This window comes from Emys orbicularis, chromosome 3, assembly GCF_028017835.1.
Source record: "Emys orbicularis isolate rEmyOrb1 chromosome 3, rEmyOrb1.hap1, whole genome shotgun sequence".
Taxonomy (NCBI): Eukaryota; Metazoa; Chordata; order Testudines; family Emydidae; genus Emys; species Emys orbicularis.
In genome coordinates, this window is record NC_088685.1 from 87,635,990 (window position 1) to 87,648,993 (window position 13,004).

A 13,004-nucleotide genomic window follows, 5' to 3' on the forward strand; every position below is an offset into this window, starting at 1 on the left:
CCCTAGGCTTACAGTTTGTGTGGGCAATGCCAACCCCTGCCACCCAGACTACAGCCATGTAGTGTCAAGCGTGGGGGAAGGGATGGAAAAACAAGAGGGGGCCCACAGGCACTAGTGTTTGTGGGTTGAGCAATTGAAGTGAATACTACCACTGTCTCCCATAGATAACCCTAGCTGATATGCTCCTGAAAGTAACACAGGCTGCAAGGGAACAGCTGCTGCAAGTGTCCAGGTACAGACTGGGTCCTTATGCTGTGTACTGCGATGATGCCTGCCAAATTAATACTGGAGTGGTGTGCGAAAGTGTCGTACCATGGTGGAAGAAATAAGGCGACCTTCCCCAGAAACCTTCTACAATGGATTAGGGTACCTGCATGATAGTTTCCTGGAGATCTTTATGGAGGATTCCCAGGACATCCCTCTGTACAAAGTGTTTTGCAGGGCACACTCTGCCTAGCTTGTCCAGGCACTGGGAAGTAGGTAGCCACTCTACTGCAACTGTTTTTTTAAATAAAAAAACAAAAACAAGAACATGTGACCCCCCCACACACACAATATTTATGGTAAGTGCTTACTCAGCAGAGGTTCCTTCCCTGGAATCACGCTTAGCCATGCTGCTGCTCTGCACTTGGCTGAACTTCTCCAGGGTTGCAAACAGCTCCTGGCTCTCCGGGACAAAATATCAGAAAATATCATATTGCTGCTATATAAATCCATGGTATGCCCACATCTGGAATTCTGCGTGCAGATGTGGTCGCCCCATCTCAAAAAAGATGCATTGGAATTGGAAAAGGTTCAGTAAAGGGCAACAAAAATGACTGGGGTATGGAACGGCTTCCATATGAGGACAGATTGACTGGGATTTCTCAGCTTGGAAAAGAGACTACTAGGGGATTGGGGGGGGGGGGGGAGGTGTCTATAAAATCATGACTGGTGTGGAGAAAGCAAATAAGGAAGTGTTATTTATGCCTTCTCATAATGCAAGAACTAGGGGTCACTAAATTAATAGGCAGCAGGTTTAAAACAAAAGGAAGTACTTTTTCACACAACACAGTCAACTTGGTGGAACTCCTTGCCAGAGGATGTTGTGAAGGTGAAGTCTATATAACAGGGTTCAAAAAAGCACTAGATAAGTTCATGGAGGATAGGTCCGTCCATGGCTATTAGGCAGGATGGGCAGGGATGGTGTCCTTACCCTAGCCTCTGTTTGCCAGAAGCTGGGAATGGGCAACCAGGGATGGATCACTTGATTACCTGTTCTGTTCATTTGCTCTGGGGCACTTGGCATTGGCCACTGTCAGAAGACAGGATACTGGGATAATGGACCTTTAGTCAGACCCAAGATGGCTGTTCTTATACAGTGGATCCCCTGCTCGTCTGTCTCCCATTGTCGTCCTCAGTGTTGCCTGTGGTGGCCTGGGACTCTTGACTCCTCAGAGGTATCCACGCTGCTCTTGGAGGTTTTGGTGGAGTCATTACAGAGAACAGCATGCAGTTTCTTGTAAAAGTGGCATGTCTGCGGTGCTGAACCAGAGTGACTGTTCGCCTCTTGCCTTCTGCTATGCCTGTTGCAGCTCCTTTGCTTTCATGCGGCGCTACTGCAGATCCCTTTGGTGGCCCTTCTCCATGCCATGAGAGATCTTCTCATAGATACCCACATTTCTGTAGCTTGATCTGAGCTGTGCCTGGACAGTCTTTGCTCCCCACAGACCCAGGAGATCCACCACCACCTGTGTACTCCAGACAGGAGTGTGTTTGGAGCATGGAACCAGCATGATCAGCTGGGCAGGCAAGCTCACCACGCAAATGGAAATTCAGAAGTTTACAGAGGAGGGGCTCTTTCCTGTGTACCTGGCTGCTGGGCAGCAGAGTTGAGAACGGTGACCAGAGTGATCACAGCAGAGCATTGTGGGATACCTCCTGGAGGCTAGTTAAATCAATGTAAGCAGGACCGTATCTACACTGCCATTATGTTGACTTAATTATGTCAATTGCTACACTTCTTATGGAGTTAGAGTAAGTCAAGGTAGCAGGCAAGTTATGTTGGCGGGAGGGATCTGGTAGCGTAGAGATGCATTGTATTGGCCTAACTCTGTAGCATAGACCAGTCCTCCCAGCCCTTACCAAGGCACCAAAAACAGATCTGTCTCAGTTGTTTAAATGGGGGCACTCGGCCCAGTTATGCAGCTTGCAGATAGAACAAACAGTCAGACAACCTACAGACAAAACAACTGCACCACTCACCAAGTCTTGCTACCTCCAAGCACAGCTACAACCCTCAAATTCTCTTAACTGCCTGTGTTCATGGCTCCTTCAGAGTTTTTTCCTACCCCCCCCCCCCCCCCTCGCACGTCCTGTCCGGACAGTGAAACCGGCAGGCATAGTATATGGACACTTCCCACTCTTATTGGACTGGAGTCTCATTCATTTTGTATTGAAAAGCATTGGCAGTTCTGAACAGCTGTTTTATTAAATGGCTGCAGATGTTCAATCACCAACTGCCTGCATCATTGGGAAGAAAACTATTTTGACAACAGAACCCAACAAAACAATGCACCCAGCATTTCAAGTGTCAATCAGGATTTCCCCAATTATGAGTCTTGAGACCGCTTTGGCTGTTTGCAGTGACATGGTATAATGCTCAGAGGGCTTTGTTTTGCAAAGGTGAGTGGCTGGATCCAGGTGGCTTGGTGTTCTTTCCTTTTAACCATGGCCATATACATATACCAGAGTCCTTTATGGGCAACTCTGAAGTATTATGGCAGCTGACAAGCATTCTGATGTGCTCTGATTTGGGCTCAGCAGAGGAAGGTCAGGCTTCAAGTAGCAGATCCACAAACGAGGGGGGGAAAGGAACTGTTGGGTCTGCTCTGCTGCTTGGCTTCATGGAACAGTGCAGGAAAAATATAATGTAATCTGGTTTCGTTGAGGAGAAAACTGGAGAGGAGGAAGAAAAGTGAAAAATAACACTGAGCACTTGGCTGCAGAAAAATAGACTCCCATGGTAAGTGTGCCATTTCCACCAAAAATGCCAGATTTCCTGGCCACAGAATCCTGGTGTTCAAAGGGCCTTGATTGAGATAAACGGGGGCAGTTAACGCCTCTGAGCTATTTTCAATATATCTGCAGATTCACACAGGCATCACTGCATTGATTTAACCTCAAAAATGTGAAACCTCTCTACAATGTCCCTAGGCGTGGTATTCAGCAACACTTAGGGCACGTCTTCACTACCCGCCGGATCGGCGGGTAGCAATCAGTCTATCGGGGATCGACTTATCGCGTCTAGTGAAGACGCGATAAAATCGATCCCTGATCGCTCTGCCGTCGACTCCGGAAATCCACCGCAGCAAGAGGCGGCAGCGGAGTCGACGGCGGCGCGGCAGCGGTCGACTTGCCGCCGTCCTCACAGCCAGGTAAGTCGACCTAAAATACGCCACTTCAGCTACGCTATTCACGTAGCTGAAGTGGCGTATCTTAGGTCGACCCCCCCGCTGTAGTGTAGACCTAGCCTTAGTCCATGTCTACACTAGTGAACTTAGAGGCACAGCTGTAGCCAATCTGTGCCGACAGGGGAGAGCTCTCCCGTTGACATAATAAAACCATCTCAACAAGCAGCAGTAGCTATGTTGGCTTCTCCCCCCAACAAGTGTGCACACGAGCGCTTACGCCAGCGAAACTTATGTCACACAGGTTTTTTTCATGTCCCTGTTGGTGACGTAAGTGGTAGTATAGACATGGCCTTAAACAATTTTAAGTAAGCAGGTGTTGACTCTCAGCTCATTTACTAGTCGTTCTTCTGTTTTCCAAAACTTTAAATGAGAACTAGAAGTTTGATCCAGTACTTCCTGGTTTTCTTTCTTGTATACCCATATTAAGAAACTTTTCTTGGAGCAGTAGTCATTTAAGCATTAAATTACTAGAGGGTTGCATGCTTAGCTGAGCTGTACACCCAGGCAGGTCAATTGTCACCCCCTCTGATGTCCTAACACTGAGATCATTGCCTCACCCCTGTACTAGTGACTATATAGTGATCTTAATGAAAACCAGGCTTTTCTGGCTGTCAGGCTTTCAATTAAATCAGTAGGAGTTTTGCCTTGAACATTCCCCTGAATGTTTTCTGAAACTTTAGAATTGATCATTTGCAGTTTTCAAAAGTTATCAAAGTACTAAGAAAAATGCCATCAAGTGGAGTGTAAGGCTTCACTTCACTCAGCCAACAGAAAATATATGTACGATTTTAACACTTAACACTGTTAGCATCAGAATGTAGGAACTGAACACCAATGACTAGATTGCCTAGATTAAAAAAAAAAAAGGCTTTAAATATACCACTTTGGGAGTCAAGGGAAAAATCCTTCACTTGGGTAAAATAAATGAGTACAAAAGCCAATTTCATTTGTCAATTGAACTGCACAAAAGAGGGAAGATACAGACAGTCTGTCAATGTACTCCTGAATCTAATCTTTTAGGAAGTACCCAGGTATCTTTTTATTCCTCTTAGAATTTCATTGTATCAAGTCTTCTCAAGGTTAGTTTGTTTATACAGATCATACTGTGATCAAATGCAGCATGTTGGAACAGTATTACTTTTTTAAATCTGAAAAACCTGGTAAACATAAGAGGTGGAAGGAGATAGTGCTGTCTTTTGAGTGTATAAGAACACAGCAAAAAAGGTAGTAAGCCCAGCCAATACTGTAGGCATACAGCTGACTTAATAGTACAGGATGTCTTATTCAAGCAACTACTATACAGGGTGGATAAAAATCAATCAGATTTAAATAAAAAAAATCTGATTTTTGGTAAAATGCTTTGAGGAAAAAAATCCATCTAAAGGTAGTTTTAATTAAGATACATTATAGCTCATAGATCTCATTCATATAATGGAATAGGGATTATAAATTCTAATTCTATAGTATGAGACAATATATTCATGTAATGTTTAAGAAAAGTTTTGTAAATGAGTTTCAATAGTTCATGGATTAGGGACCCAATCTTATGGGGTTCCAGGGGCTTCTATATAGATTATTTAGGTTAATCTTTCTATCTACCCAATGGGATTCAGTGCTCAGTCTAGAAGATACCATCAGAGATGCCTAGTTTTGCAGTTCTCAAATTGTGGATTTGTCTCCAGAGATAACATGCTTGTTAACAGCAAAAATGTTTTTAAATAAATATATAGAGGTGAGCAATAACAGACCTCAACCCTATTGTCCCTCTGCAAATTTGTGTACACAGAATCAATCCCTTACCTCTCTAAAAGTGCAAAGTTTCAAAAAGTTCAATGAATAGAAGATTGTTGGGGGCGGAGTAGATATGCACATGAAGTAGTCTGGAGATAAATGTGGGGTAGGGGGGGACGGGACTGGCAATAGAAACAAAAGTGAAACTGTTTGAGCAGCATATTTCAGAAATCTTGAGGTCTTTCTTGTAGCCTTCATTGATTTGAGATCTACCATACCATTCTCGCTAGAAGGGAAAACCTATAATAGCAGCAGGCCGTAAAGAGACCTAGTTTGGGAATAAGAACCATTCAAGAAATGTTTGCGATGTTTTAAAGAAAGTCACACCAGTGAACTGGTGGAAGTCACTTAAGCACTTGGATTCAGAGACCATTGAAGTGATACTCTCACTTTTAACAGCAGTAGCTTCTGCTGTGTAGAAAGAATATTTTCTTCCTTTGGACTAATTCATTTCAAATTGAGAAATCATTTGGGACCTGAAAAAGCAGGAAAGCTTGTTTTTCTTTTCCAGATTATAAACAGGAAAATGAAGGAGAAGATTACTGAGTTAGCTGCAGAAGCCAATATTTTAAGTTTCTCATGTTGACGTGGCTGACAGTCGATTTAATTTGTTTTTAAAAAATCTTTAACTATTTTAGTTAAAAACAATTTTAACAAAAACAAACCTGATTTTAAAAAATTGAATGTTTAACTAAATTCAAAAATTCATATTCTTGTTTTGTTAAAATGTTTGCTGTTGAAGAAAAAAATCTAAAATACATAACGTTTTAATTAAATAAAACAATTTAAATGTCTGTCTGGTGATGTTCTCCTCCTAATACAGCATGGCAAGAAAATCCTCCAAATATTAATGATTAAACCCGTTGAATTGGAGAAGTTCACCTCCCAGTGACTTCATAAATATCTGCTTCAATTACCTTTGGTAAATGAAATAACCAATCATTCATTTTCTGATATAGCTATAAAACTAATCTGAAAAGCTTTCAAAATAAGTCACTTTAAAAATATGTGGTGTGTACCTTCTAAAAATGAAACCTACATCAATCTGAGTTGTGAAGAAATGTATTAAGGTTATAACAACTGACAAGAATGCACTCTTATGTAGAAATCCATGATTAAATCACTAGTCAGGAAGACTCAATTTAAATCGGTTTGATTTAAACCAAATCCATCCTGCATATACTACTCAAAACGTGCTATGAGATGCACTGAGATTTAGGAGTATCTTTAGATTGGTTAACCAAGAAATAATTGTTTTAAAATTTCATAAAATGAAATTTTATGGGTTGTGAAAGCTTGTTAACTTAAATTGTGAAGATTTAGCAGTCTAGAGCAAAGTGGGAGGTGGGAGAGAAGCTGGGGTCAGCTAAACTACCTGTCAGATAGTAATGGACTTCCTAGAATTTGTGCTTGGCAGCTACAAGGATATTCAGAAATGTGCATTTTAATTTGATATAGTTTAACCAAGAAGCCCAGCATAATTTTATAGATTGGGTAGCATTTTCTTAATAAATTGTTTAATTTAAATGTGCTCTAAAGCAGGACTGATGGAATTGAAGCTGCTTTGTAAACTTACAAATACTGAATGGTGATCTGGTGATTGGGATGTTTACTGCATAAATATATTGGTTAAGTGTAATAGGAAGTCTGTAAGGAAAAATAAGCGGAAAGGGAAAAATGACCCTAGATAATCACTTCTCTACGAACATTTGAGGGAGATTGAGACAGTGCCAGGACAGAAAATGTCGTCTGCACATAGGAATTTTAAAATCTGCTAGAGTTCTTTCAAAGTAAGACTATTGGTGTTGGGTAGTGGGGAGAGTATGGAGCAAGCAGACTTAGGCGATGGTTACATGACAGAGCTTACAGTGGTGCTGCTGTAGTGCTGCTAGGCTGAGAGGTAAGCGCCTGTTGGTGTTAAAAGAAGTTAGGGTACCATCAGGTGATGGTTAGCCTTTCGTGTAAAATGGACATGCATGAAGAACATTTGTTTTAAAACCCTTTTTCCTCATGCCTTTAGTCTTATTGCAGAATAACTTTCTCTTCAAGAAGGCTGTTTTGTCACTCTACACAACTGGTGAGACTCCCTAAGGGAAGAACTACAGGTGCCAGAACCTGGGTAAGCACTTGTTACACAGGATACTGCAACCAGATCTAAGAGTGAGAGAACAGCAGAAATCCACCCCAAGAGAGGTAAAGGCACAAGGCCTGACCACTTGAGTGGTAATAAGGGGCACCTAGACCAGAAAGGGAACAGAGTGGCAGCTAGATAAGTAACAGTGACAGGAGATGCAGATAAATATATTCAGTTGAGGAACTAAATTAAGTCTCTTCTAGTTTTTTAATAGAAACTTCATCACCTTAGACTTTTTTTAAAAAAACACAAACACCTGCTGTGCATTTTAGATTCCTTCATTTCAAATCCCTGATTATGAAGACTAAGAAGTAATATAGATGGTAGACTATAAAATGGGTTGCTGGAAGTGTTTGGTGCTGAGTTCAGAGTTCAGCTGAAAGTTACTGCTTTAATCTTTAAAGGTTTAATTCTCAAATGATTTTTTCTTCAGTGGCACACTTTCTGCTTATCTTTCTCATTTGAGTTCAACTTTGTACTGGCATTATACATAGACGAATGGGTTTTTACTGCTAAACTGGAATTTGGCATTAATTTCATAATTGTGAAACACTTTATTTCACTGTGTACCACCTTCTGATTACTCAGTTTATTCCCATTAAATGCAAGTTTTAAATGTTAAACAGTCAGGTGAAGTAACTGGTGTGTGGTGGCTTGCCTGTTACATTTTTATGTTGTCATTCATTAAGAAATTAGTTGGTGTTTAGTGGTGGCTGTAGTTAACACTGATCACTTATAGAAGAGATATTTAAATATATGGATGCATAGCTTTTTCATGATGAAGCTATCAAATGTTTAGCTTTACCAAGTTTCAGTAGATATGGATCTTAGCACTTTTTGTGGATTGCATTATTTAAAATCTTGTTAACTTCCATGGAAGTTGCACATTAGATAAATGTAGGCGAAGCTTTGGGAGTCTGAAGTTTCAGTATGACGTTTTGTTTAAAGGGATGAGCAACGTGTACTAGTGGCCAGTATATTTTTTGTGTGGAAGCTTAAAAATAGTGCTCTGATACACCATATTCTAGAGAATGTTTACTATAAGTTAAGTTTTGGTCTTAATTGACCAGGTTTCACTTTATTCATTGAAACTTGTTTGTGTGTTGGGGTGGAGAGACAACCTGTCCTAGTGCATCATCCTGTGATTACCAGGGCATTATAACCCGGTGGCTTATCCTATGTGGACTACACTTTTTTAATCCTGCCCCACAGAAGGCTAACCTAAATAAAACTTATTAATGTTCATGTCATGAAGCTGCTTAAAGTGGCACTAAAAAACTCAAGATTTGTCATGTTAAGAAAAAGGGGGGGGGAAATCAGCTTTTATTTAAAAAAAAAAAAATGCAAAAGCAAATGGCTTGTTCACACACGTTATTTAGACAACATCCTATACTACTCCTGTATGCCAGTTATCACAGATCATGTCACTAAAACTAGATGTTAATCTTATTTGAAATTATCAGAGTTCTATTGTTCTAGGCTCTGTCCAGATATATAAACAGTCCTTTCCCCAAAGAGCATACAGTTGAGACAAAGGAAATATACCCCTTCTGTAAAATGGGGAACTGAGGCACAGATTAAGTGACTTGCTCAAGGTTACATGGCTGGTTTTTCTTAGTAGCCACCTAGTGGTTTTTGATCTCTAGTCTAGACTATGGTTCTTCAGAAGTTTATAGCACTTGTTCACACTCAAGGGAGCTGGAACTTTGTATGAAGAATATGGGCTGACATGCACTCTAACTGAAACTTCTGGTAGCTCAAATGCAGGTTGTCCATCTCTAACCAAACTAGTCAAGTTTGCTAAGTAGTTGCTGTAACTATAGGTGGAAGTTTCTATAATAGCTTAAACTTATAACATAAAAAACATTGTGGGTATTTTTACAGGCTCGTTTTGGGTTTTACTACTTATTGTCTAATTTCCTATTTCCTAGTAAAATGGGAATGGAAGGATTGTCAATACTATTTACAGTGCACAAGCAAATTAATACTCAGCATCTTTCATCTCCAAGAATGTCTAAAGTGTTAACATTTGAAACCACAATTGGGTAGCTAAACTGTCTTGTTAGATGGGTAAGCTGTCAGTTTGTGACTTGCCAAGGTCAATTAGCAGGTGGGAAAAAGATTTTTGACTACCAGTTAATGCCAGAGGGTGTTGTCTACAAATTACAAGGAACTAGTGCCATTGGATGGTGTAGGAATGAGTGGTTAGCTGAGCTGAAGAGTACCTGCTGCAAAAATGTAAGGGAATTGGTTTATGAATCTTCTCTAGCAAAGTATGGAAGCAATTAACCGAGTGTAGCTGTATACTTTCCCAGAGGAAAGAGCAGTTGATTGCTTTAAATCCATATGCAGTGTCAATTAAGCCATGGTGACTTAAAAATAAAACTGGTGGAAACCAGCTAGCTGATGTGTAAACTCAAACTGGGGCAGTAAACTACCATTTAACAAAACTAAATTTGAAGGTGTTAGATGTGATATTTCTTGTGGCTTACAGTTTTTAATATAAAGTCTTCATCTTAAAAATGATACCATACCTTAACTATAGAATTAAATTGAATTCTGTGGCAAAAATCTCTTGGTGTTTGAATTAGCTTTGACTTACTGATTTCTTTTATAGGTTTGAGTGGGACAAACTTTTGGAGAATGTGCATTGTTTGATCATAAGTGTGACAAAAACTGACAAGCAGGAAGCTTATGTACTCAGGTAAGCCAATATTCCAACAAAGTACTTTGTTTTACACAAGCATATACATAATTGTATTCTTCCAAGAAGTAGTCATTCCTAGTTCTAGTCTCTAGATTTTTATCTGATGTCTACATCTTACGGTGTCTCAACTGTAAACATGTTTCACATTTGTGCTCAGTTATCATGAATCATTTTATAAAGGTTTTGCACTACTGCTTGTCTTGTTCTGCATCTCGAAGGATTAAGGAACTAGCTTTATATCTGTGTCTAGTTCTGTGATTGAATTTACTTGATCAGTAGACATTGCCTTGGGATCAATAGAAATCTCCCACATTAAGGGCTCATGAAACGTACAAGGATTATGTTCAGCAGTGTGTGGGAAGACTAACTGGAAACTTAATTTCAAAGCTAGCTTTGTTGCATCTACATGACATATAGAAATCAGACTAATTGCTCTGGAAAGCAAATATAGCTGCTGAACTAAGGACATCAGTAAACAAATCTTCAGATTCCCTGAAATCTCCTGGAATTCCTCCCCCTTGGTTTCTGCAGCTGTGCTGCATGAATCTTGAATGACTTATACACCTCTACTTCGATATAACGCTGTCCTCAGGAGCCAAAAAATCTTACCGCGTTATAGGTGAAACCGCATTATATTGAACTTGCTTTGATCCACCGGAGTGCGCAGCCCCACCCCAGCCGGAGCACTGCTTTACCGCGTTATATCCGAATTCGTGTTATGTTGGGTCGCGTTATATCGAGGTAGTGGTGTACTAAGGAAAAGAATCTTCTGCACTTTCTCTTCTTTCAATTGCTTCCCCACATTCCAAAAAGTGAGAGGCAAAAACACACTTGCCTGCCTGTTGTGTATGACTCTAGATTTTAACGTTTACATTTTTCAGTCAAATGGAAATGTGTGGAAAATAAAGATTGATATTTTTTTTTACTCTCATTTCACTACAAGGACCACAAACTGCACCTTGGAGGCAGTCCTTCACAATACAAAAGTTTCAGTTTTCATAAATTTGTTAATCAAAAAATAGAAAGCTTGTGAGAAACTCCTGAAGAAATTGTATTAGAAAACCTCCAGCATCTGCAGTCTTGTACTTCATTTGCTATTTAATCTGTTACGAATCCATGGCTGCAAAAAATACACAACTAGCTAAACTGTGCACACAGCATAACCCCTATTTTTGTCTCTTAAAGGAAAAATGAATCTATAGTAATAGTACTTTCCATAAGGCAGCCACCCACAGGAAACAAATATTTGAACAGGTCTGACATTGCACCAGAAGAAGGGAGTAGTAAACATACATAGCCAATGTGTATCAAACACTCCATCTCCCAGTTCAGCTAATAGTGTACTTGAGTATCTGGCTCACTGACGTTCAGATCTGTCAGTAGTCACTGATTTGTAATGAACATGTAGCTTTAAAAACACGTTGGCTATCTTGCATAACACATGTATCTCATGCCATAAATTGAGAGGCAATCTGAATTCTTACTAATTGATTATGAAATGGAGAAGACTACCTCCAAATAGTATTTCTGAACAAATTCTGGAAGTGGCAAACTAATTTGTTCAGCATGGCTAATAGATTCTGCAAGTTTCTTACTAAGGTTAATTTGTCAGATAGTGTGATCTTAAATCAAAGGATCAGACCAGGTTAGTAACTGAAATTTCCATAAATGTATCCATGATTAAAGGCTACAGCATCTCATTTAGTATATGCCATTTGAATTAACTTTCATTGTGGCTAACAAATGTCCTGTTCTCAATTTAATTTTCATATTCAGTTTCTTTAACCCATGGTTCAGTTTAAAGGTATATTGATGACCTTTAGGTATATATTCCTAATTCTGGAATGCCACTATGGACAGACACTAATCTATAGCCTTCTGGCTACTATATCTTCACTGGCAGATGCAGTAAGTTACAGTTCTGTCCAGGCTGCTCTGCCTTCTTGATCTAATTTTTCACTAATTTGCTTTTTCAGCTGAAATGTATGGGGCCCAAATTGTCATATATACAAGAGCCACTTATACTCCTCTGGCAGCTTAAAGGGGCATAATTTGAGCTTCTAGAGCAGGTTAAAGGAGACTGTAGTGTAAATGAAAATACAAGGTTTGCTCAAACCATGCCTTGAAGACAGTATACAGTCTGTTCTCCTTGGTGGCTGTGCAATCTCTGCATTCTTCACAGAAATATCTGCACTGTTCTAGATACAAACTTCCTCCTATCTAGCTTGGGAAATAAGCCGCAATTGATAGAAGTGTAGAATATTGATAAAGCTAAAGTCTTCAGGGAAAAATCCATGGTTAGCAGGGCTAGGGACAGTGAGGAGTTTTTAAAGTATATTGGAAACAAGAAATCCTAGCAATGCCTGTTAGAGTGGTAAATAATGAGGATAGGGTAGTCATATATAGGAACATAAACATAAGAATGGCCATACTGGGTCAGACCAATGGTCTGTCTAGATCAGTATTCTGCCTTCCAACAGTGGCAAATGCCAGATGCCTTAGAGAGGGAAACAAATATTTGACAATGGGATCTTCAGTGTAGGGGAGAGAGGTATAAGAAGATCCAATAGTTGGAAGAAGGTGGACAAAATTCAGACTGGAAACAAGGTGTAAATTTTTAACAGGGTAATTAACGGTTGCAACAACTTACCGGTGGATTTACCACCAATCGCAATTTTTAAATAAAGATTGGATGTTTTTTGATACATGCTCCAGTTCAAACAGGAATTATTTTGGGGAAGTTCTATGGCCTGTGCAGATTAGATCAATCACAATGATCCCTTCTGGCTTTGGAATCTAAGACTTTATAAAAAGCAATGAGATTTTGTTCTGGCCCACTTCATTTCTTCAGTGCCTGTATATAAAGCTAATTAGTCTTAAAATGGAATTGCTTGTGTTTCAGGAAAGCATTTCAGTAACT

At 39.8% G+C, this 13,004-nt stretch overlaps 1 protein-coding gene across 1 annotated transcript in view; it reads left to right on the forward strand.

Annotated features, from left to right (window-relative positions):
* Positions 1-13,004, forward strand: part of AMD1 (adenosylmethionine decarboxylase 1) — a 45,904-nt gene that overhangs the window by 18,148 nt on the left and 14,752 nt on the right. Inside the window, exon 2 of the mRNA XM_065400694.1 lies at positions 9,995-10,081. Within this exon, the coding sequence (XP_065256766.1) occupies positions 9,995-10,081 (87 nt within the window). The remainder of the gene's footprint in view (positions 1-9,994; positions 10,082-13,004) is intronic.